The sequence below is a fragment of the Eulemur rufifrons genome, chromosome 9, assembly GCF_041146395.1.
Source record: "Eulemur rufifrons isolate Redbay chromosome 9, OSU_ERuf_1, whole genome shotgun sequence".
Classification (NCBI taxonomy): domain Eukaryota; kingdom Metazoa; phylum Chordata; class Mammalia; order Primates; family Lemuridae; genus Eulemur; species Eulemur rufifrons.
In genome coordinates this window covers 13,046,405-13,072,241 of record NC_090991.1, presented here as the reverse complement: position 1 = coordinate 13,072,241, position 25,837 = coordinate 13,046,405, and the positions used below count along the sequence as shown (strand labels likewise).

Genomic DNA, 25,837 nt, shown 5'->3' with positions numbered 1-25,837 from the left:
AAAATACAAACACATTGTACAGCTGTACAAAAATATTTTTTCTTTATATCCTTATACTATAAGCTTTTTTCCATTTTTATACTTTTTTTAAGTTGTTTTTCAAAAACTAAGATATAGACACACACATTAGTCTAGGCCTACACGGAGCTGGGATCATCAATATCGCTATCTTCCACTTCCACATCATCTTGTTCCTCAGGAAGGTCTTCAGAGGCAATAACACAGGTGAAGCTGTCATCTCCTATGACAATAATGCCTTCTTCTGGATACCTCCTGAAGCTGTTTTACAGCTAACACACACACACACACACACACACACACACACACAGAAAACACACATGTAGAAGGAGTATACTCTAAAATAATAATGAGAAGTATAGGCCGGGCGCGGTGGCTCACGCCTGTAATCCTAGCACTCTGGGAGGCCGAGGTGGGCGGATCGTTTGAGCTCAGGAGTTCGAGACCAGCCTGAGCAAGAGCGAGACCCCATCTCTACTAAAAATAGAAAGAAATTATATGGACAGCTAAAAATATATATAGAAAAAATTAGCCGGGCATGGTGGTGCATGCCTGTAGTCCCAGCTACTCGGGAGGCTGAGGCAGGAGGATTGCTTGAGCCCAGGAGTTTGAGGTTGCTGTGAGCTAAGCTGACGCCACGGCACTCACACTAGCCTGGGCAACAGAGTGAGACTCTGTCTCAAAAAAAAAAAAAAAGAAGTATAGTAAATACATAAACCAGTAACAACCATTTATCATTATCAAATGCTATATATGATTGTATGTACAGTACTTTCATAGGACTGGCAGCACAGTAGGTTTGTTTATATAAGTATCACCCAAATATATGCACTCTGCAATGATATTACAACAGCTACCATGTCATTAGGTGATAGGAATTTTTGAGCTCCATTATCTTACAGGACCACTGTCATATATGTGGTCCATTATTGACTGAAACATTGGTATAGAATGCACAACTGTATATATGGACCAGCTAATAATATTTAAAGATACGTACCACAACTGCATGAAAAAAGTGTAAAAATTCAGTGAGGTCTGTAGAGTTGGAGCTCAAGCCTGGATTCCTAACTAATGTTTCATACAGATATTGGTTTAGGAGAGTTTCTCTTGTCATCTTGTACCTACTATAAAGATAGTTAGATTCTGTCACTGGAATGTCACCGTGTCTCTCCTAAGGATGTGTTGTTGAAAAAACTGAAATAGACCTGAAAATCTTTAGGCTCATAGACCAGGTTATATGCATGGTTTTGTGTGCAAAATTTGTTAAGAAATTTGCTTTCAAGTGGTTTTTAATAGCTACTGTTATCTACCAAAGAACTGTATCTGGAATGACCAGATTCAATTATCTCAGTTTGCAAAACTTAGTGCAAACATACTTCTAGGAAATACATCAGTAAAAATTCTGATTGACAACAGTTATTACAAAGCATAAATCCTTTTTTCAGACTATAAAAACCACAAACATCCATACTATGGCTCAATTCTGTACGCCTCGGTCTGCCCTGGTATAGAAGTAGCTCTGAATTTTCTTTTCCATCAGCTGTTTTGAGAGAGAAAAGAGCTACTATTTTAGAAAACCTAAAAAAACTACTTGTCCATTAAAAAAAAAAAAAAAGGCTCTGATGCATCCAAATCCTTGCTCACTTAGTACCATCGAGTATCAAGGCTGAGTGAGGAAATATAGTACTCAGGAAACTCAGATCTAGATCTGTCGCTGTCACTCAGTTGTCTAGCTTTGAGAAGCTCGCTTCATTTTTTTCCCTACTACCTCAACTTCTATAAAAAGCATGGAGACTTATACCAGGCACCAATATCAGGAAGTCTTGATGAATCTTAAAAATCAATAAATACTAGTAAACTTAAGTTAGTCTGCAAACAGAGCAGAAAATAAGACTGTGGTCTCTGAATCCAGAAATGTATTACATGAAATATTAACATTTAAGAAATTCTATTGCTGTTTGATACCATTACCTTGTTCTCTTATCTTTAAATCATTGGTTCAACAACTGGTAGTCAGTTAATACATTATTTGATACCCTAAGAATAATTTTTATAAATTAGGAGAAAGTGACCATTAGTTTATTTTAGGGTCAGAACATCTTGATTCTGATCAATATTCTGCAGAGAACCCAATTAAAGAAACACTAAGGTAGATGATCTTGAAAGTTCTCTCTAGCCTTAAGACACTGACGTGTACAATATGTTCTCTATGACAATGTCCCAGAAAAATGTAATCCTATACTTTAATAAACTGATCAAAGAATGGTAAACTCTTGCTCCTAAAAATGACACTCCCTTTGGGAGCTAAGGCATAGTATGTACAAGAGAAGGAAAGAAGAAAAACATTTCAACATTTCTTCTTTCCCCAATCCTGCCAAAATTAATCTCCTAATTTCTGGAATACAAGTTAAAAATATATTATTTATATTTAACCTCACCATACAGACAGCTTTTCTATAATATTATTATTATAGAATTAATATTATTCTAGGTATAGAGAATACCTGAATTTCTGAAACTACAGTATATTTTAAAAAGCAACTTCAAGCAGAACACAAAAACCCTAAACAAGATCAAATTCAGTATGATTGATGCTAACCATTGGTACTTCACATGCTCCTTAAAAAATAATTTCATTTCTGTTTGCCAAAATAGTTTTAATTTCAATTAATTAAAACAGCTCCATTTTCAAGATGTCAGTTCCATTATACTTACTAAAGTGTATCTGGGGGACCAATAATAAGGACTTCCCATCGGTAGAGATCATTGTCATCTATTAAACCTGCAGAAAAGCCTTCCACTGGATTTTTGTTGAGTTCTGTAGAAAAAGAACAGTTTGATCAGTACTTTTAAGCACACAATTTTCACCCACTAAATTATAGAACTTGAGCATATATGTCATAAGGTCCAAACCATTATATGGATATACCTTTCCAGGCAAAATGCTACCTGATGGCCAATACATTTCTACTTCTATAGTATAAGGAAGCCATATGGTACTTATAACCTGGTGTCCATCCAGGCTCTTACCATTCTAGGCAGCCCTACACAGGTCTTTCGAGAGAGCTTGTTAAAATGCAGATATCCAGGCCCATAACCCAGAGATTCTGGTTCAGAAAGAACTAGAAATCAAATCAAGAATGTTAATTCTTATCCTGTGGTCTTTAGGGTATACTTTCAGAAATAATAACTTTTCATTGGAGTTTACTGAGCATAACTAACTTTCATTTATATTGACATCTGTATCTCTATTTTACATGTTCCCTACGGTCATGGGGACAGTCTACAGCTGTTGTTCTTATATGGTCCATCACACTCTGAGCACAAGGACAGCAGAGGCCCCACCTGTCCTGCCTGTGTGTATTGACCCCTCTGCCAGCCATGGCTTACAGCCCAGAGTAGCTTAAGAAAACAAGCTAGAGCCTACGAGGAATGGCTGTGGTATCATGAGGTTTTTCTCTTCTAAAGAAAGTGCTCTGGTATGGAGAAAGAAAGACCAGGGTGCAGGGCAAGAACAAAGGCAAGGAACTAGTGAGGTGCGGGCCACACAGGCCAAAAGGAGATCTTAGGGAGTAGGTAAGGAGGGGTGCAGAGCCCAGAGTTTCCAGAGATACAGGGCTTAATAAAGTTACCAAATGTTTTACCTGCCAGAGGAGCTGAGCACTGATTGGCTCAAATTGGGAAGTGGGGACAAAGGACATGCAAGAAGAGAGTGTTTCTGAAACGACTTGGTGAGAATCTGAACAGGTACGCAATTCTCATATAATACCTGCCATCATCCTCAAGAAGCTCAATCTAATGATGAAAGTAAGAATAATACAACTCAGAGTGCTATAAAAGACTGAGCAAAGTATGTTGGTAATTGAGAAGATTTGATTTTTTTGAGGGATCAGAGATGGTATCATTTCAACAAGTAAGAGTTAACATCCCAACATACCAGGGAAACATGCAGAAAGCCAATAGTGAATGTTTATATTTAAACATAAAAAGTTTTCTCAAAATTTAAGGGGAGATTTTTATAAGTCTAATATTTTTTGCCTACCAGGCAAAATAGACTTTTATAAGTAATTATTAATAAAATCAGTAGTAGTGTATTTCAAAACACAAGAAATGTATTTTTACTTTTTCTTTAAGAGACACTATCTCACTCTGTCGCCCAGGCTGGAGTGCAGTGGCATGATCATAGCTCACTATAACCTCAAACTCCTGGGCTTAAGTGATTCTGCCAGCTCAGCCTCCCAGGCAGCTAGAACTACAGGCACACCCAGCTAATTTTTTTTTTTTTTTTGGTAGAGACAGAGCATGGCTAAGTGTTGCCCCAGCTGGTCTTGAACTCCTGGCCTCAAGCAATGCTCCCCCAAAGTGCTGAGATCACAGGCATGAGCTGCCATGCCCATCCTATTTTTACTTTTAAATAGCTATTCCAAAATATGTTAAAAAGATATTCAAGGGGAGGAAGTGGAGAGAAAAAAATAAAAGATATTGAACACACAAAGATACTAAGATAGGAATTACATTTTAATTTTGTTATTTTGTTTATGCATATATGAGTGTCGACTATGTTGCAGACATACTAGAGAAGAAATGAAAGTCCCACTTTACTGTCAATTGAGGGATGGAGTGGGGCACAGACAAATGCAATGTGGCAGTTATTTTCTACGTGAGTTACCTCACTTCCAACCTTTTCTAGATGAACACTACTGTATTACTCCTATCATTTGCTCCAACATTGTACAAAAGAGTCTTGTGAAAAATTCTATATATCATTTATCCAGAAATCATCTAGCTGTTGCATTTTCCATCATAGGTCCAGTGGAGCTTTATCAACATAGATGGGTAAGCTTTGAAATCAGTATATGTGGTCAAAATTACCATTGAAAATTTCCTTACACTTTCCAAAAAGTATACCATTACTTCTCACTTTTGTCCAGACACCCTAAGTTCTTAAAACCTTTTGCACATTCTTTCCATGATTTTCTTCTACAGTCATAATTGTGTCCTTTGCTTACTGCACATAAGTAATGCAAAAGCAATGTTGAAGAATGTCCCACATCTCACTTTTGTTACAGGTTTTGCCCCTAGTGTGGATTCTTTTAGGACCCGATGTGTCAATACCTAACAGGTTTAATCCAACTAGAGTGGCAGACCATTACCGTACCTCATGATGCTTCCTTCAAGGTCCAGTTCAGTTACTATCTCGACCTCCATAGGGTCTTCTTAAACAATTTATCAAATAATCTTCTTTTGACTTCGCTAAATTCCTATTCATTATACTTTTGTCTGTACTACCTCATCTGGCACTTGACTATCATCAGCTCCTGATACCCAGAGACATATAAAGGTAATAAAAGAATGTGCAGTAAATGCTCCAACAATAGCACAGGAATCTGGGGGAACACAAAAGAAGGACACATAACATAATCATGAAAACTCAGCAAAGGCTTCTAAAAAGAAAAGGTTTGGGAGGGTGATTGGAGAGGAGTTGGTTAATGAGTAAAAATATACAGTTTGACAGACAAGATAAGACCCAGTGTTTGCTAGATCACTGGGGTGACTATAGTTTATAAAAATATATTGTAAATTTCAAAATAGCTAGAAAAGAATTAAATGCTTTTAACATAAAGACAAGTATTTATGATAATAGATATCCCAATTATACTGATTTGATCTTTACAAAGTGTATGAATATATTAAATTACCACATGTACCCCAAAATATGTACATCTGTTATGTGTCAACAAAAAATAAAATTAAAAAGAAAATATATTTTTAAAAAAGACAAAGAATTTGGGTAGGGGAGTATAAGGTTTAGATAGAGGAGCAGGTACAAAATCTTGAAATATGGAGACCAGTATATGACTAGAACAGAGGGTGGGAGCAGTTGAAATTAGACAGAATGTCAGAAGCTAGACAGCAATGGGCCTTTGTAAGCTGTGTAAGTCTGGACTTTATCCAGAGAGCAATGGTGAGCCTTTGAAAGGCTGTTCCCTTTTTTTCAAAAACAATAGGGTGACCTCATGAGATTTACATTTGCGAAAACCAATCTTACAGTATGAGGAAGATTACATAAATAAGGCTTTGGTAAGGACAAAGAAACCCAAAAGGAAGCTATTACAGTAATCCTGAAAAGTGTACCTCAAGTATATGGTAGTAGAAACAATACATAATAACAGTGATATTTGGGAGACAGAATCAATCAGCCAAATGTTGTGTAAGGGTTAAGTCAAAATTGACGTACAATTCCTCAAAAAGTTGAATGCAGAGTTACCATAAGACCCAACAATTCTTTTTTTTTTTTTTTTTTTTGAGACAGAGTCTCACTTTGTTGCCCAGGCTAGAGTGAGTGCCGTGGCGTCAGTTTAGCTCACAGCAACCTCAGACTCCTGGGCTTAAGCGATCCTACTGCCTCAGCCTCCCAAGTAGCTGGGACTACAGGCATGCGCCACTATGCCCGGCTAATTTTTTCTATATAGATTTTTAGTTGTCCATATAATTTCTTTCTATTTTTAGTAGAGACGGGGTCTCGCTCAGGCTGGTCTCGAACTCCTGACCTTGAGCAATCCACCCGCCTCGGCCTCCCAGAGTGCTAGGATTACAGGCGTGAGCCACCGCGCCCAGCCTAAGACCCAACAATTCTACTCCTACCCAAGAGAATCCATCCACACAGAAAGCTGTACATGACTGTTTGTAACAGCATTAGTCATAAAAGCCAAAAGGTAGAAACAACTCAAATGTCCATCAACCAATGAATGGATATAGACAAATTGCAGTATATACATACAATGGAATATTATTCGGCTATAAAAAGAAATGAAGTACTAATACATGCTATAACTGGATGAACCTTGAAAATATCAGACTAAATTAAAGAAGCTAGACACATAAGGTCACACATGACTTCTTTTATATGATATATCCAGAGAGATAGAAAGTAAATTAGAGGTTACCAATGGATGGGGGGAGGGAGTAATGAGGCATGATTACTTAATGGGTTTGGGGAGTGGTAATAGAGTGATGAAAAAGTTATGAAACTACAGAGAGCTGGTGGTTGCACAACATTGTGAATATACCAAATACCACAGAATGGTACACTTTAACATGGTTGACTGTATGTTAATTTTACCTTTATTTTTAAAAATGACACGCAAGTTTCTGTGCAAGGGTGGGAATCAGTTCATGCACTGAAATGAGAAATATAAGAGGAGGTACTAGTGTGAGGGGTCAGCGGAAGGAATGGTGATGGGCTTGGTTTTAAGAGCCTAAGGAGCATAATTACATTGTTTTAAAAAGAAATATTTGAGCTAAAGATAGAGACTTCGGGGTTATCAGAATATGCTTGATAACTGAAGTCGTAAGATTGATGGCATCATATAAGGATAATCATTAAGCATAAACTGCAGAGGACATAACTGAACGAATTCTAGAAAATACCAACATTTGGGGGATAAAATAGGAGGCTGTACAAGTGACTGAGAAGGGTAAGCCAGGGATGTAAGAAGAAAACCTGAGGAAAATTATATCAAAGAAGCCAAAGGCAATGCACTTCAAGGAGAAAGTACCCACCAATAATAAATACACACTGCTCAGGAAAGAGGTGATCTAAATTCAGTCCACTGGGTTCAGTAAAAAGGCGGCCATGGACGCCCTTGGCATAATTAGTTTAAGACTAATAGTGAGGCTGAATCCATGCAAGCAAACACTGAGTTGACGGAAAGAAGGTGAAATGGAAAAATCCAAGCAGAAATTTCTAAAGTCTGATGATGGGTAGAAAAGTCTAGCAGTCACAGGTAGATGAAATTCAATCAAGTTTTTTAAAAAGAAAAGGCTGGAAGATGTTGAAATATCCTATCTGCACTAAATGTTGATATGGATACTTCACACTAAATTCAAATCCAGATGGATTACAGAAACAAACAGATATGAAACCTAACTAAAAGAAAATTTACGGTTTTTAAAATAACCTTGAGTGGAAGTGGCCTTCCTAAGCAGGACACAAAACTCAGCAGTGAAATTACACTACACAAAATATTTTAAGTGCAGTACAGCAATAAAGTCTAAATACAAATGACAGAGTAGGAGAGAATATTTGCAACATTATAGTTGAAAGTCTGATATCTAATAATACAAATAAAACGCCTGTAAATCAATAGAAGGGGGAAACAGGCAAAGGATACAAATAAGCAAAGTGGGGTGGGGTGGGGGGAGATAGATATAGCTGAGGAACATGAAAGCCTTGCCTGTTCTAGACAAATACTTAACCCAAGAAGTGCCCATGCTTAGGTTTCTACTTATATTCCTAAGGTATTAGATAGGAGTTTTGAATGTGACCAAGATGAAGATAAATCTTTTCTGAATGCTACCTGGAAACACAATTAAGAGTTGGAAAGGGCTATGTCCCACAAAAGTCATGAATGCTAAAACACACAAAACTAACCAATAGTATTAGAAATCAGGACAACAATTATCATTTTTTTCTTTTTCTTTCTTTGAGGGGGAAGTAAGAGTAGTTAACTGGGAGGAGATACGAAATGGCCTTCTGAGGTGCTGGTAATGGCATACCATACATGACATTTATGCACTTTTCTGTTATGAAGAAAAGTGAATATACTTTTTCTGTGTATGTTATAGTTTGATTTTTAAAACTCAGCAAGTCCTAGCATATCATATGACTGTCAAATGGGAGTTATGCATGCATGCCATGAATCTGGAAATCACTATGGGCCAGAGTGGTCTACAAACCGTGAATAAAAAGGAAATCAAAACAAGGAAATGTCCTTGACAGTCATGATTTAGATAAGTAATGAGCAAACTTGCTAAGATAGAGTCATTACCAAGAGTAAGACTACAAAGAATGGGGAGAACACATAAAAAGTAAAAACTGTATATTCCTGGAATTATCAATATGAATTCATGACATAATTTTAAGACATATATATTTCTTAGCTCTGTCAACTGAAAAGGTCTAGAAAAAATGACCAGCCTAGTTGCAATGAGCACCCCTAGTACCCAGAATATGGTCTCCAAATATGAATTTACCACTAAAATGGATCAGGGCTCTTTAGAGAAATGGCAAATTTCAGGTCTAGAGCAAGAAATGTTTTGGACTCATTCCATACGTACCAGATAAAAAGGAAGCTATCAAATAATACTATGGTCTGGTTAAAAGGACTCAAAAGTCAACCTGAAGAGGCTCCCAGTGGCCAAATATAGGACAATTAGAGCATCAATAATGTTTAATAACCAAAAAGGACTGAAACACAAATGTTTAAATCTATGAGTTTATAACTGTGATATCAAATACAAAAACTAATTGGTCACCATTACAGGATGCCGGTAAACCATTTTCTTATTTTGAAAACCAATTTTAAAAAGCAAAGAATCAACACTTAAGTGTTTCTTCTCTATACTGCTCTTCAGATTGGTCATAACCTAAGAACTGTTGAAGCCAGGTGAGTACATGGAGGCTCATTATACCAATCCATCTACTTTGGCATTACTATATGCTTAAATGGTTTCTCAATAAAAGCTTAACTCTGAAGAGCAGTTTAATATAGCCTAAAATTATGTTTTTCAGTAATCACTATTTGATCAAATGAGGTTTCTTTCTATGGAAATCCTACAGCTAAGAAATGGAAAATTATTAAAATGTTGCCTTTCTGTCATTTTAATCTAGGCAGTCTATATATAAGACAAACAACCAGACATCATGTGTTTCCCGATAAAAGAACAAGCCACCACTCATGAAGTAATCTCACCTCACAAACCTGAACCTGTTCAAACCCCTAGACACAATAACCAATTTTACTAAAATAAAGAGAAACATGTTTAAGAACATCCCTGGGACACAATTAGCAAAATCTACTCGGGGAAATTCTAAAGGACAAGACTTGGAATCTTCAGCAAATGTACTACAAGAAGAACAGAGGGGAAAACTCAGTTTTAAAAAAATTCAAACATTTTAAAAGTTTACGACATTTATGACACAAATGAAAATTTGAAGACTAGATATTAGATAATATTAAGAAATTATTACATTTTAAAGTGTGGTGGTAATGGTGTGCTGGGGGGTTTTTCCCTCCTATTTTTTTAGAGATATATACCGAAATGTTTCCATAGAAATGATGTTCAGGATGTGCTTCCCAAACATAAGGGAGAGGGATAGAGACAGATGAAGCAAGATTGGTCATGACCTAAGAACCGTTGAAGCTAGGTGAGTACATGGAGGCTCATTATACCAATCCGTCTACTTTGGCATTACTATATGCTTAAATGCTTTCTCAATAAAAGCTTAACTCTGAAGAGCAGTTTAATATAGTCTAAAATTATGTTTTTCAGTATTCTGTCCATCATTATGTGAAAAGAAGCCTTCACTGAGCCTGAGCAAAATACAAGATCTCAGAATAATGACATTCAAAGATCCAACTATATGTCACCTTATACTTTACTATTAAGGAAATAAGTTACTTTAACTATAAACATATTTTGCCAAGATTAATCATTGACTAGATCTAACTGCTACAAAATCAAATACAAACCTAGGTTTATGGTCTAGTATTGATTTTCCTTTGTGTCTCAGTGGTTGTGGTCTCCTAGTTCAGAGAATATGCATTCCTGTCAAGTTTATTTATATAACACACAGTTGGCTGCAAGGTGAGTTTCTGTAAAGTGACTATTTTTATAGTAGGCTCCGCTTTGAACTTTTGAGATCATAGATAGAACCTTTTATCCAAACGTTACCTAATTAATCCTAAGCATTGAGATGGTTTGCCAAAATAACTTTGACCTTACTATCAGAGGAATAAATTGCTATATTACCTTGAAACATAAAAACTGCCACAAACCTAATCACTGACAAAACATTCCTTTCCTTCAAGCTTCCATTGCTTAATTAGTATTGAAAAAAAAGTAATGCATCAGCAAACAATCGCAAGGTTCATTTTATTTTCTCTACTGATTCAAAGATTTATCAATTTAATCATCTTTATAGATTATGGTAAACCTTTAAAAGTTGCTTAAAATTAGAATTTTTTTCTTGCCAATTTCCTAATCAAAAACATTTCAACCCAGATAAATTTCTTTAACTGTGCTTCAAAAACATAAGGAAAATGAAGTAGATGAGCAAAACAGGTCGAGATCCTATCTTACAATGATTTTGTCAATAGCTTCCAAAAGGATTTGCTTGGCAGAATTCTGGACCACATTCCTAAAATAACACTCTGCTTAACGACATTCTGCAACCGGCAATGTTTCACCTTCTTTATATCCTCTTCAAACACCTATAGAAGGGTTCTTCAATATTAAGTACTAAGTACGTTGTTGCTTGTGCTTAAATTAAATACAGTAGCATCGGCTTACATCTCTGCCAAGATTTGCTGCAGCAGGAATTTCTCAAGTACAGAAATTGATATGCCCTAACGCTATAGTCTATAGTTTTACATAAACATCAACTACTTTGATCTCACCTACTTTTTAGAAATAAATTTGACAAACACAAGATATTTGGGGCCTTCTGAATGCCACTTTACAATAGAAAATTTGAGTACAGAGTGTGGTATTATGTCAGTCAAACCTGGATTTGAATCTCACCTCTCTCACTAGCCTTGTCAACTTAAGCCATTTCTTTTTGGGTTTTAGTCTCATTTTCCTCACCAGTAAAGAATGGTAAAACCCGTGGTGTAATGTTGCAACACAGATAGGAGACTGTCCCATCTTAAGGTACAGTAAATGTAAGTTAACCATTTTCTTCCTTTAAAATTGCTCATTAGATTATAGGACATAAAAGGAATACGGTCAATGTTCTTTAGAATCTTGAGAACAAGTCCATACACTGAATACTTCTTTTGAGAAATACTATTCACCTCCAAACATCATGGCCAACTATCTGTTTCTAGTAGGAATTGCCAAAAAAGGTCCCCAACACACCTGGACCATAGGAGTAAATGAATGAGGTCTTCCAGGGGAATTTTCAAATGAGAATTCAAGAAGGAGGGGAGTCCCAGTCTATGGGAAAGCTGTTCTATAAAAGTCTGCCAACAGTTCAAATCTCAAGGAGAGACAGAGCTGATATGAGAAAATGAAGAATAAGTAAAAGTAACAGGAACAGAATTCTTGGTACCAATCCTGCCCTCTTATTAATCTGGTTAAGAGTTAAATTTCCAGCTGGGCACGGTGGCTCATGCCTGTAATCCTAGCACTCTGGGAGGCCAAGGCGGGAGGATGACTTGAGGTCAGGAGTTCGACACCAGCCTGAGCAAGAGTGAGACTCTGTCTCTACTAAAAATAGAAAAATTAGTCAGGGCATTGTGGTACACCTGTAGTCCCAGCTACTTGGGAGGCTGAGGCAGAAGGATCACTTGAGCCCAGGAGTTTGAGGTTGCCGTGAGCTATGATGACACCACTGCACTCTAACCAGGGGGACAGATCAAGACTCTGTCTCAAAAAAAAAAAAAAAAAAATTAAATGGCCTTTTTTTTCTGTCTGAACTTATTTTAGTTTGATTCCTGTTGCTTACAGCTAAGAATGCTTTCTTCTTCATTCAGAGAGCCATATTTTTAAGTTTACATCCCAGCTGGTCTCTAATCTGTTTCCCCTCTAATACCAGATAGCAGTGGTTCTCAATTTACCTTTTACCCTCAACCACATCACATGCGGGAAACAAGTGATTCTCAGCCAGGGATGGCAGGGATACAATCATCCCCGGGTGGCCGAGAGGAGGAGAGGGCTGAGGTTGAGAATCATGGATCACTTTACTCCATCCTAATTTTCCTAAGTATTACTTAAATTAAGGATCCTCAGTATAAATTTTTCAAACACTGGTCTCCTTTTACTATCTAATTGCTCTTATCTCCTTGTATACTTATTTGTGCACAACAAAGCTAGGTAAGTTACTATACTTCAAATATCAATACCTGCTCCTATGGTAAAGTTTACATCTCCTTGCCTCCTTTGTTATCAATTGCATGAATAGCCTAACACTCAAAAGTTTTCTAACATAGTGATGAGGTTCTTGACTCTCCACTCCAAGTCACTTTAAGTTCATTTCAACTACTTAACACATATTAAAAAAACCAGGAAAACGTCAGAAAAATAGTCTCAAATTACAGAAACATGGTGTCTTTTATAAAGAAGGCCTGAAAGGAGACATTATAAAGCAACAGCAGACCTTAAAGGTAAGCTAAAAAACAAAAAACAAACAAACAAAAAAAAACTAAAAACAAACATTGGCCATAACTTTAGGAAATCATACCTTAAATGAAAAGATAATTATATAGTTGAAAAGAGTAAAAATAGACAAAGGAGATTTACCAAAGTTAAACTGATATCCCTAAAGAGATCAGAATATTAAAATGCCATAAATAAAATACTTAAAACATTCTATAAAAACTAAATATGCATATTGAAAACATACCACACAACCCAAGAAAAAAACTGGTACAGAATAAACAATCAAAAGTCTGTCAAATGAAAGGTACTCAATTTTAACATTAAACAATATCATGAGCATCTAGGAAGGGGAAAAAAGCAAGTCAAGTATAGGTGGGTGGGTAGAATGAGGCTAGCCTCAGATTTCTCTACAACACTCAACATAGATAGGTGACTGTGACATGAATAACTATAGCATTCTAAGGAAAATGTGATACAAATGAGAAACCCAAAGAGGAGGTCAAAATAGCATGAGAATAAACATTCTCAAGTATTGTGAACTTAAGGACTTAAGAAGTAAGTGGCAGCCAGGTGCAGTGGTGCAGGCGTCTATAGTCCCAGCTACTGGGGAGGCTGAGACAGAAGGATGGCTTGAGCCCAAGAGTTCGAGGCTGCAGTGCACTATGATTGCACCTATGAATAGGACTGCATTCTAGCCTGGGCAACGCAGCAAGATCCCTGTATCAAAAATAAATAAAAATTAAAAATTTTTGAAAAGTCCTCAATTTGTCTTATCTTTTTAAATTTTCATCTTTTGCTAAACAGAAGTTCAAGCAACATAACTTTTTTAAAAAGACAATCTTCTTCATGGCTTCTTGGTTTGTCATGCTTAGAAAAGCCTCCCTCCCTCAACTCCAACCTAAAATATTCTTGACTGCTGTCTTCTAAAGATCTTATCTGTTTGGCCATGGTCAGGCCTACTGTCTAAGGTCTGTTTGAGGAATACATTCATACACAGACAGTGCCCCATCTAGCACTTGATATCCCAAGTTTTTTGATGATCTCTACTAGCTTTTCAATGCACCTATGGCTGCAATAAAAAATTCACACAACTACTAGAGAGACAAAGGAGCCCTAAAAAAAAGTTTAAGTGAAAAAACCAAACAAACAAACAAAAAAACCCTCAGACAATATTACACAAAGCCCAGATGAAATGTTTGACAGTCTACAGTAAAACAAAACATGTAGATTAAACATCTTCAATTAGTGGAAAAGACAGATTCCCTAAAGCAATACATAGCAAAACTGAATTAAAAACCAGAAAATAAAAAATTTAGAAGCACTGAGGCTAGAGGTAGATGGCCACTGACCATTTGTTTTTCTTTTCTTCTTTGTTAATACCACTGACCATCTAGAAGAACCATAAGAAGCAGTTAAGGCAATCTAAGGAAGGAGATGGATCCAAAGCCAACAGAAAATCTCTATTTCTTATGCTAATTAGTGGCTCAACTGCATTTTCACCAGCTTTAAAAGGATGAAAGAAAACAATTTCACAAAGAAATCAAATGCAGTAACTTATGTCATCAGATGAAGGCTAGGATAACACATTCATTGAATCATGTCATGTCCCCTTCTGTGTCTTCACTCCCTTCACAAACTCCAAGCTGCAAAATTACAGAATTGTGGAGGACCTAGGGCCAAATGCACCTAATATTTACAAAGTCAGTAGCCAACTATCACATTACACAATTTTGAGACACTAACATGCAAAAGTAAACACCAAAAACTGTTCATCACAATATCAAAGCAATTTAAATTCTGCCAACTTGTTATAAAAGTTTTATGTAACTCTCTAGGTATCTCACTTGACCTTAAAAAGCTGCTTTTTTTAATACCAAGTCCAATGCTAATAACAGTAAACAATCATACATAAATAAACTTCATAAAAAATACACTAAGGCAAGAAACTGCCTTCTTACCAAATCTCGTTGTGTCCTTACTCTTTCATCATATTAAAAAAGAATAATTATGTAGATAAATCCGAAAAACCAGCTTAGTCAAATTTAGTTTTTAATTATCAATGAAAACTTTCCAGAAGTGAAAGGATTCACAACCATTCTGTGCTTGCTTTCACTTCAAGCAGGAAGTCCTTTCATAGTCTTCCTCATTGATGAAGAACAGATAAACAAATGTTTTTAAAATTGTGTCTGTAGATTTAATAAAATACATCCCTAAGTTTAAAATATTTCACTATGTGCTAAATTTTATTTAGTCAATTCCCTACTTAGCGTTGTTTTAAATTCACTACAGCTACAAATAACATTTTGTATTATAATCAGGTAGGCAAAAATACAATTGTTACGTTATTCGTAAGATTGAGCTTTATTTTATATGCTAATTACAATTACATGACATGCAATGTCATTTTCCTGTTTTAAGATGTTTTTCATAATTCATTTATTAGATAAAATTATCAATTTTTAAATAAATATTCTATTCAGATACCTAACTTAGGTCTTGTTTCTAACTTTTAGCTGATTCTCCTAGATTTTTAAGTAAATAATCATTTACCAAATGATTATTTAAGTAAATAATTATTTGGTTTGTTAATACTATTTGTGTCTTGCTTGTCTTATTGTCCTACACTGGCTAGAATGTCACCAGAAAATATGAACAGCAGTGATACCCATTCTCTTGTTACTCCTGACTTTTAAAAAGAATCTCTTTGTTTTGCATAATTATATATAAACCTATATATAACATACAAAAAATAATTACTATTGGTTTCCAATAACTATCACTTATCACATGAAGGTAGTTTCATTCTTTTCCTAGGGTTCTAAGTTAGGTTTTGTTGTTTGTTTTGTTCTTAAAGGTCAAGAATAGAAGCTGAATTTTTTAAAATGCCCCTTTGACATATATGTATTTTTTTTCTTTTATACCTAATTTGTTGAGATGTATATTATTGATCCACAATCATAGGACTGTTTCTTCTTTAATGTATAATACTAGTAGTAGAAGTAGTATATTTCCTTAGCGTTCCTAAATAGAATCCCACTGGTCATTCACTATTCTTCTGGTTTCCACTTGCTAAGATTTTACTGAGGATTTTGGCATTAACACTGAGATTGGTCTAGAGTACTTCTGTGATCAATATCAGGGTTTAAAAGATTCAAAAACAAGAAGCTTCATAATTTTTACAATCAAGTAATTAAAACAAAGTGGGTAAGTACTAGAATAAACAGACCAATCTAACATGCTGGACAAAAACAAGTTCTTTGGGAATTTACAGAATTGTACACTGGGGGAGAGGGGAATATGCCCAAAACTTGTATCATATCATGTATCAATACTACTTCTGAGCTAGGCATGGTGGTCCACATCTGTAATCCCAGCACTTTGGGGGGCCAAGGCAGGAGGATCAGACCAGCCTGAGCACCATGAGTTCAAGACCAGCAGGGGCAACATAGTGAGACCCCGTCTCTACAAAAAAATTAAAAAATTAGCTTGACATTGTGGCATGCACCTGAACTCTCAGCTACTGAGGAGGCTGAGGCACGAGGATTGTTGGAGCCCAAGAATTTGAGGTTGCAGTGAGCTATAGGTGATGCTACTGCAGTCTAGCCTAGGTAAACAGTGAGACTTTGTCTCAAAAGAAAAAAAAAAAGAGAGGGAATGAACTGTATAAGAAACTGATCCCTCAATTTATTGCTGAGTTCTGAAGTTCTGAAGAAAACATCTTGCAAAGGAAAAATTCTTAGATCTTACTAAGGAGTCTGGATTTAGAGGACAATGAAAATGTTTTAAAAAACCTACCATCATATAACAAAGAACCTCCTACCAGCTGGGCGCGGTGGCTCATGTCTGTAATCCTAGCACTCTGGGAGGCCGAGGCGGGAGAATCGTTCGAGCTCAGGAGTTCGAGACCAGCCTGAGCAAGAGCGAGACCCCGTCTCTACTAAAACTAGAAAGAAATGATCGGGACAGCTAAAAATATACATAGAAAAAAATTAGCCGGGCATAGTGGCACATGCCTGTAGTCCCAGCTATTCGGGAGGCTGAGGCAGAAGGATTGTTTAAGCCCAGGAGTCTGAGAGTTTTAGGTTGGTGTGAGCTAAGCTAATGCCACGGCACTCTAGCCAGGGCAATAGAGTGAGACTGTCTCAAAAAAAAAAAAAAGAACCTCCTACCAAGAATCTTGCTCAACTTAAAGTTCATCATTTGTGAAAGGAAGAGAAAGAGGAGCCACAAAAACATGACATTCAAAAAGTCAAATTTGAGTACGATTTCATGTTGAGTTGTATGATCACAATCAAAAGGAATACAATCAAAGGAAACAGAATTCTGCAGGGTTGTATTTTTTGGAGGTGTTTGTCATTTGTTTAAATCCTGTTGCTTTAGAAGATAGCCCATAAATATTTCCTTCTGGAGTCTTCTTTTTTAAGAGAGGGGGTCTTTCCTTATTTGTATAGTGGTGAATATCATCACCTGTCCAAAAAAAAAAAGAGAGAGAGAGAGAGATGGGGTCTTGTGGGTCTTGCTCTGTCGCCTAGGCTGGAGTACAGTGGTGGGATCATAGCTCACTGTAACCTTGAACTCAGGGGCTCAAACAATCCTCCCACCTCAGTCTGGGACTACAGGCACATGCCTTCATGTCCGGCTAATCTTTTTTATTTTTTCTAGAAATGGAGTCTCACTATATTGCCCAGGCTGGTTTCATACTCCTTGGCTCAAGTGATCCGCCCACCTCAGCCTCCCAAAGTGCTGGGATTACAGGCATGAGCCAACACACCCAGACCCCTTCTGGAGTCTTAAGAAAAGCATTATCCAATAGCTCCCTGAATTTAGACAGGATGAACCTCACTCTATCAGTTAATTCTCACTTACCTCACAAAAACAGTGACACTTAGGGAAGTTTTCAGTTGGTTACTATTTTTTAAATTGCCTTATTTCATTTTGTTAATATTTAGTTTGCATCTACTGTATATCTTTTAAATATTATTCTATTGCTTATTTACATTATAGCACACATTCCCCACAATAATGAAAATATAATGCCTGTTTGATAATTTAGTATTAACAGATCCCTGTGTATTATACATTAATATATCCAGTTATAAATTTGTTAATATTAAATAATTATGTAGCGGGGGGGGGTGTTTTTCGTTTTTGTTTTTTGGAGACAGGATCTCACTCTGTTGCCTGGGCTATAATGCCGTGGCTTCATCATAGCTCACTGCAACCTCAAACTCCTGGGCTCAAGCAATCCTCCTGCCTCAGCCTCCCAAGTAGCTGGGACTACAAGCACACACCACCACACCTGGCTAACTTTTCTATTTTTTGTAGAGACAGGGATCTCACTTTTGTTCAAGCTGGTCTCAAACTCCTGGCCTCAAGTGATCTTCCTGCCTCAGCCTCCCAAAGCACTAGGATTACAGGCATTACCACAATTTTAAAAAGAAAAACACAAAGTTTTTCTGATCCTCTATTTTCTCAGGGTATATAACCAAATTCCTCAGACACACCATTCTTCTAAAGTACAGCTACAAAGCAATCCTTCTCACCCTCTGCTTCCCTGAATTACTAACATCCTGAATACACTCTGGGCTTGTGAATTCCACACACCCTTCCCTTCAGAGTCTCCTCTCTCAAGCTTTAGTGACTCTCCTCTTTCATTCCTAGTTTTCTGCTTCTTCTCCAAACACCACTTCTCAGAGTTATAACGGCTCACTTTCCTCTACCTGCCCTTCCAACATAGGCCTTCAAAGATGCTGCCATTTGCTCTCTTCTATTTGCTCAACAATCTTCCTCTGGGCACTTAGACACGTTGAAGTCTTCCAATTCTACCTTCAATGGGGGATGACTTCCAAATTTACTTCTCATGAGCTTCAGAACCCATTTCCCAACACTGGAAGTCTTATGAGGACCTCAACCTAAACTCATCCTCCTCCCAAGCCTGTTCTTCCACTTGATTTTATTTCAGTTATTTCCCTTCAGTCATCCACCCCTGAAACCTGGCAATCATTACATATTCCTCCTTTGTTCTCACACCTTACATTCAACTAGCCTATTGATGCCACCACTTTCAGCATCTTCCCCAAAATCCAACCTCCAAATCACCACAAGATTATTCTTTTTTAGAGATAGTTTTGGTCATTAACACAGTACTCACTGTCTTCTATGACCTGGTTTCAAAATAAACCTTTCCATCTTTATCTCTCCCTATACATCCTCCCCCCACCCCCACACAGTGGTACTCATGCTAACAATCACTGAACTACTCCCACATAGAATAAATCATATCCTATCCCTTTTCTTCATGACAATCCCCTATCTTAAAGTAGTTAATACATACTTCAACCTAGCCCTTACCTTTGGTTGTTGAAAGCCTACAAAATTTTGAAGTCCTGGCTCAAATGTCAGATCTTCCTAACAAACTTTCCATGTCAGGAATGCAAATTAATTTTCTCATCTGCATTTCCTGGCACTTTACATTATGTTATGGAATTTACCACATTCTGGCTATATAAATGATGTTATAAACTGCTCAAAGGGAGTCATTTACTTGGGGGAAGTGAGAGATGCAAAAACTCACTTGACTGATATATGAATTCTAGGTATGAAGCCTATACTTTTAGATAAGAACCAGGCTAAATACATATTTCACTTACAGAAGAATATTTATTAAGTAACTACCATTATACTTTGCCAAAATGTTAACATCTAGATTATTCAACTGGATGCACAATCACATTTGACTGTAATTATGTAAAGAGTTTGTGGTTTGACATTATTTATTAGTAACAATAGGATCAAATTATTCTGGGTTTCAACATAGCTTCAAGTCTTACTACAATATGACTCAGCTTTAACAAGCACATATTTTCTAGCTGCTTTACTCTTAATATCATTACCTCCCAATTCTGGACAAAACACTAAAATTTTAGACTTTAAATAACTGGTCTCTAAAGCAGTGTGTTTTCAGACTTGGCGACTCAAGGTTCCTTACTCTAGCTACACTAGGTAGCTAAGAAATCCAATCCTCCCACATCCCCAGGGCTCCAATCACCCAGCTAATAACACATACTCAAAACAGTATTCTTTCTAGCACATCCTGAATAATATGGTTCTGTTTTTTGACTTTGACTGACTCAATTATCCACGCTCTAGTTCCGTGTTTTTATCATAAAACTGCAAGCATCTATTTCTTCACCTGGGTAGTAGTTACATGGTAATTGTTTTAAAATAACTCTTACATTGTACATACTTTACACTGCATGTATTATACTAATCTGTATGAGTGAATATATAAGAGTAAAAAAGAAAAACACTAGAAATTGACTGAAAAGTTAAAAAAAAAAAAGGAAAGGCAGATAGACTTTACATTTGAATCTTTTCTTCAAACACAAAAAATCCACCCAAAGCAACCTACAAATATAATGTAATCCCTATCAAAATTCCAACAATTTTTTTTTTTTTGCAGAAGTAGGAAAGCCCAGCCTAAAATTCATATGGAATCTGAAGAGACCCCCAAATATCCAACACATTCTTGGAAAATGAAAGAACAAAGTTGGAGAACTCATCATCCTGATTTCAAAGCTTACTACAAAACTACAATAATCAAACAGTGTGGCACTGGCACAAAGATAAACAGACCAATGGAACAAAATAAGAGCCCTGAAATAAAACCCTTGCATATGTGGCCTACTGATCTGCAACATAGGTGACCAGACAGACCACTCAATAAGGAAAGGACAGTCTTTCAACAAATGATGCAGGGAAAACTGTATATCCATAAACAAATGAATGAAGCTGGACTCCTACCTTACATCGTATGGAAAAATTAACTCAAAATTAATCAAAGACCTATGCTTACAAGCTAAAACTATTTAAACCTCTTAGAAGAAAAAATAGGGGGAAATCTTCATGACACTGGATTTGGCAATAAATTCTTAGATGTGATGCCAAAAACATAGACTACAAAAGAACAAATAGATAATTTGGATCAAAATCTAAAACGTTTGTGCATCAAAGGCAACCCAGAGAATGAGAGGAAATATTTGCAAATCACATTATCTGATATGGGATTAATACCCAGAATATATAAAGAACTCATAAAACTCAACAACAAGAGCAAAACTCAATTCAAAAATGGGCAAAGGGCTTAAATAGACATTTCTCCAAAGAGATAAACAGATGGCTAATAAACACATACAAAGATGCTCGACATCACTAATCATCAGGAAAATGCAAAGCAATACTACAATGAGATACCACTTGAAACCTATTAGAATGGCTATTAAACACACAGACGCACAAAAAATAACAGGTGTTAACACGGATGTCGAGAAATTGGAACCACTGTTCATTGCTGGTAGGAATGTAAAATGGTACAGCCATTGTGAAAGGCAGTATGGCATGTCCTTAAAATATTAAACATAGAATTACCATATGAACCAGCAATTCCACTTCTGGTTATATATCCAAAAGAATTAAAAGCAGGGACTCAAACAGATATTTGTACACCTATGGTCATAGCAGCATTAATCACAACAATCAATACACAGAAGCAACCCAAGTGCTGATCAACAGATGAATGGATAAAGAAAATGTATCACAGTATATACATACAACAGGATATTATTCAGTGTTAAAAAGGAAACGAAATTATGATGCATTCTACAACGTGGATGAACCTTCAAAACACTGTGCTAAGTAAAATAAGCCAGACACAAAAGGACAAATTTTGTATTATTCCACTTACATGAAGTACCTAGAGTAGTCAAATTCATTCAGACAGAATGGGGTTTACCAGGGGTTGGGGGTAAAGAGGAATGAGGGGTTATTCTTTTGTTTATTAAAACTAGTCAAGTACAGTAGTGAGAAGGGGGTGACCAGAGGAGTTATTATTTCTATTAAAGTTTGAGTTTGGGATAATGAAAACATTCTGGAAATGGATGATGGTGATGGTTGTACAACAATGTGAAAGTACTGAATGCCACTGAACAGTGTATTTTACCACAACCAAAAACACAGTCAAATAGACAAATGTGGAACACAACAAATGGAATCCATGCATCTTCCCACCTCCTTGTGTGGCAGATTCTGAAGTACACATTGATTGTATCACTGTTCTTTATCAATCACCCTCAATCCTCCAATATGGCCCACACCCAAAGAAGGCACCATTAGTAGTAACTAATCATGAGCTCAAAATTTTTCTGAATATAGTACTCAGCAGCCACACCAGCCAAACACACACATGATGAGACATTTACTGTCCTTGCCTAATACAAGTGGCCTTTAAGAACAGATCTGTCCTTCTCTTCCTTCTGCAGGAACCCTTTCTCCTTTATATTCTGTAGAACTTCTCCTAGATGAAAGGCCCAGTTTGGTCCATGTGTAGTGCAAGTAAGCCAATACCCTCATTCTCATTGTCAAAGAAACAGGCCGGGTGCGGTGGCTCACGCCTGTAATCCTAGCACTCTGGGAGGTGGGGGTGGGAGGATAGCTCGAGGTCAGGGGTTAGAGACCAGCCTGAGCAAGAGCGAGACCCCGTCTCTACTAAAAACAGAAAGAACTTAGCTGGACAACTAAAAATATATATAGAAAAAATTAGCTGGGCATGGTGGCAAGTGCCTGTAGTCCCAGCTACTCAGGAGGCTGAGGCAGAAGGATTGCTTGAGCCCGGGAGTTTAAGGTTGCTGTGAGCTAGGCTGACGCCATGGCACTCTAGCCCTGGCAACAGAGCAAGACTCTGTCTCAAAAAATAATAATAATGATGATAATATTGATCTATCTTTTGTAACTGATTCATAAACCAATTTCTCCCCTCCCAATATAACTTCTTTTTTTTTTTTTTTACTATGCTACCCATTTTGGCTTTTTCAAAGTTATTGCTTTTAACATTTATAATAAGCTGCTACTTATAAATAGCCTAAAATGTCAGTAAAGTTCTCCATGTCTAAAACCAAATATGTTAATTTTCTCCCCAAAAGGGCTAAACAATCATCCTCAGAAGTTCCTAATGGAATTATGCCAAATAGTGAGAAATTTCCTGGTGACATACCATGACTCATAAAGAGAAAGCTTAACTATCATCCCATCCCCTCTGCGTGGAAAGACTAGTTTAGCCAGATTACCCAGAGCAATGAGTTATATCTCATGTGTCTACAAAGCTTTTCATGTTATAAAGTACTTTCATGAAGTGTCTAATAACCACCACCTATAGCACAAGCCAACAGGTCATACTCGGAGGCAGCAACAATCCAAAATCTAAACAATCACAATGGATTTTCAACACAAGCCAAAGGCCAGTTTTTAAAAGCAACTGTTGTCAAGTTTCTTCCATGCTCCCCCACCTCCAAATTCAAAGTTATCTTCAAATTTTTCAGTTTTATCTGATTTTAGGAATGGGAAACATTATTCCAAGTGTTAGAGAAATGGAAGAAAACACAGAAAAACCTAATTATTAATCGGGTAAAAAATAAAGTTTCTATGTCAAAATAGCCATAAAAAATTAAAAGGCAAAGAAGTGCTCTTAACCTTTAAAACAACTCTCTCTCTCTCTCTCTCTCAAAACTGTCAAGTGTTCAACTTTCTTGGTAATTTCTAAAATAAAATTATTTTCTTTTTACCTAGCAGAATCAAACATTTTTTTTAAGTTCCTGGTAGTTTTAAAGACATAGTGAAAACTGGCATTTTTTACACAAAGATAGTGGAAATGCAAATTAGCAAAGCCTTTCTAGAAGGTGATTAGTAATTTAAGAACTTCAAAAATGTTTATTTTCTTTGATTCGGCACTGAACATTCCTACAAATTTATCCTAAAAGAAATAAAAAATTATGTATAAAATTTTTCATCAGGAAAATCCATGAAGGCATTAGTTACAATTTAAATAATTTATAATTTAAAAACAATCTAAAAGTCAAAATATGGGGATTATAGTACAAGCATATGAAAAACTGCTGTACATCTATTAAAATACTTAGAACAAGGAGGATTTAATGACATGGGGAAATATTTACAATCTTTTTTTTTTTTTTTTTTTTTGAGACAGAGTCTCACTCTGTTGCCCAGGCTAGAGTGAGTGCCGTAGTGTCAGCCTAGCTCACAGCAACCTCAAACTCCTGAGCTCAAGGGATCCTCCTGTCTCAGCCTCCCGAGTAGCTGGGACTACAGGCATGCACCACCATGCCCGGCTAATTTTTTCTATATATATTTTTAGCTGTCCATATAATTTCTTTCTATTTTTAGTAGAGATGGGGTCTCGATCTTGCTCAGGCTGGTCTCGAACTCCTGAGCTCAAAAGATCCGCCCATCTCGGCCTCCCAGAGTGCTAGGATTACAGGCGTGAGCCACCGCGCCCAGCCTACAATCTTTTTAAAAGATAAATATATCTGACTCTTAAAAACACACATACTACACATATTTTTAAAAACAATAAGAACAATAAAAAAACTCTGGCCTAATCCTCTAATCTGTCTTCCAATCCAAGGTGCCAGTATAAGCACGTTTATCTTTTCTCCCTAAGAACTTAAATTTTCTCAAGAAACCTTAAAATAGTTTTTTAATTAAAAGTATTTATTGAAAAGACCAGGTGGATTATCCATGGTTCTGAAAGATGAAAACAGATGGAAGAATGTGAACGGAGTGAGCAGAGCGGAGGGAGCAGAAGCACAGAATACTCACAGAGGGGCTGCGGCGAAGAAGGAAGGCTAATCTTCTGGGCAGAACCCCAGAGAGGCGCCAGTTCAGTGACCGTCGTACGAGGAAGGTCAGTAGTGAGAAGTGGGACTGAAAACATCTGTCATAGCAAGAAGTCAACAGAGAATGTCTAAAGTTGATAAACCAAAAAATAAACACTATAAGCATATTATTTAGAAGCACGGAGTTAAGCCCCCAGGAGATCTGAACTGAAAAGGTTTTTAAAAGCAGTTGCCCCTGGGGAGTAGGGCTCTTCACTATTAGGCCTCTTGAATTTATGGTATTTGATTATTTGTTTTTTTTTAAACTAAGTGTATATATAATATTGATTTTTAATTTTATTCTTTATTTTACACTTTGTTCATTTTCCTTTTAATATATAGCCCTGAATTTTACTTCTTTCCCAATGTCAGAGGCTATAGTAGTATTTTTCAACTATAACTCATGCAATCATTAAATAGATCTATTGAGACATAACGAGCATTTCTGTTTCCCAACTGAAAAGAAAAATTAAATATGGATATTGTTGGTGGAGCTTTCATTTCAGCTATAAATGTTTCCCTTAAGAGTGTGTGTGTCCGTGTACATGCACGCCAGGGTTCTATGTAAAATACCGTCCTTGCTGTATCTATTTCTCAACCTAGCAGCCAGAAGTGATCCTGTAAAAATGTGAATTAGGCTCTTGTTACTACCCCAATGGCTTCCCATTCTTTACCCAGAGTAATGGCCTGTGTGGTGGCTTACAAGTCTCCTCAGAATAAACCAGCATCTCTCTCCAACCTTCTATCTCTGGGCCTCCACTAACTTCTCCCTGTCCTCTTCCTCCAACATTCAAGTCTATCCCACTTCAGGACTTGTGTGCTTGCTATACCCTCTGCATGATTCATTCCCTCACCTAACTTGATTCTTTGGTCAAATGTCACCCTATTTTAAAATGTAACCCTGTAACCTAACACACCCTTATTTT

At 36.7% G+C, this 25,837-nt stretch overlaps 1 protein-coding gene across 1 annotated transcript in view; it reads right to left on the bottom strand.

The window, feature by feature from the left end:
- UBE2G1 (ubiquitin conjugating enzyme E2 G1) overlaps positions 1–25,837 on the bottom strand; it is a 95,001-nt gene that overhangs the window by 34,219 nt on the left and 34,945 nt on the right. The window contains 1 exon segment of the mRNA XM_069483105.1: positions 2,737–2,839. Within this exon segment, the coding sequence (XP_069339206.1) occupies positions 2,737–2,839 (103 nt within the window).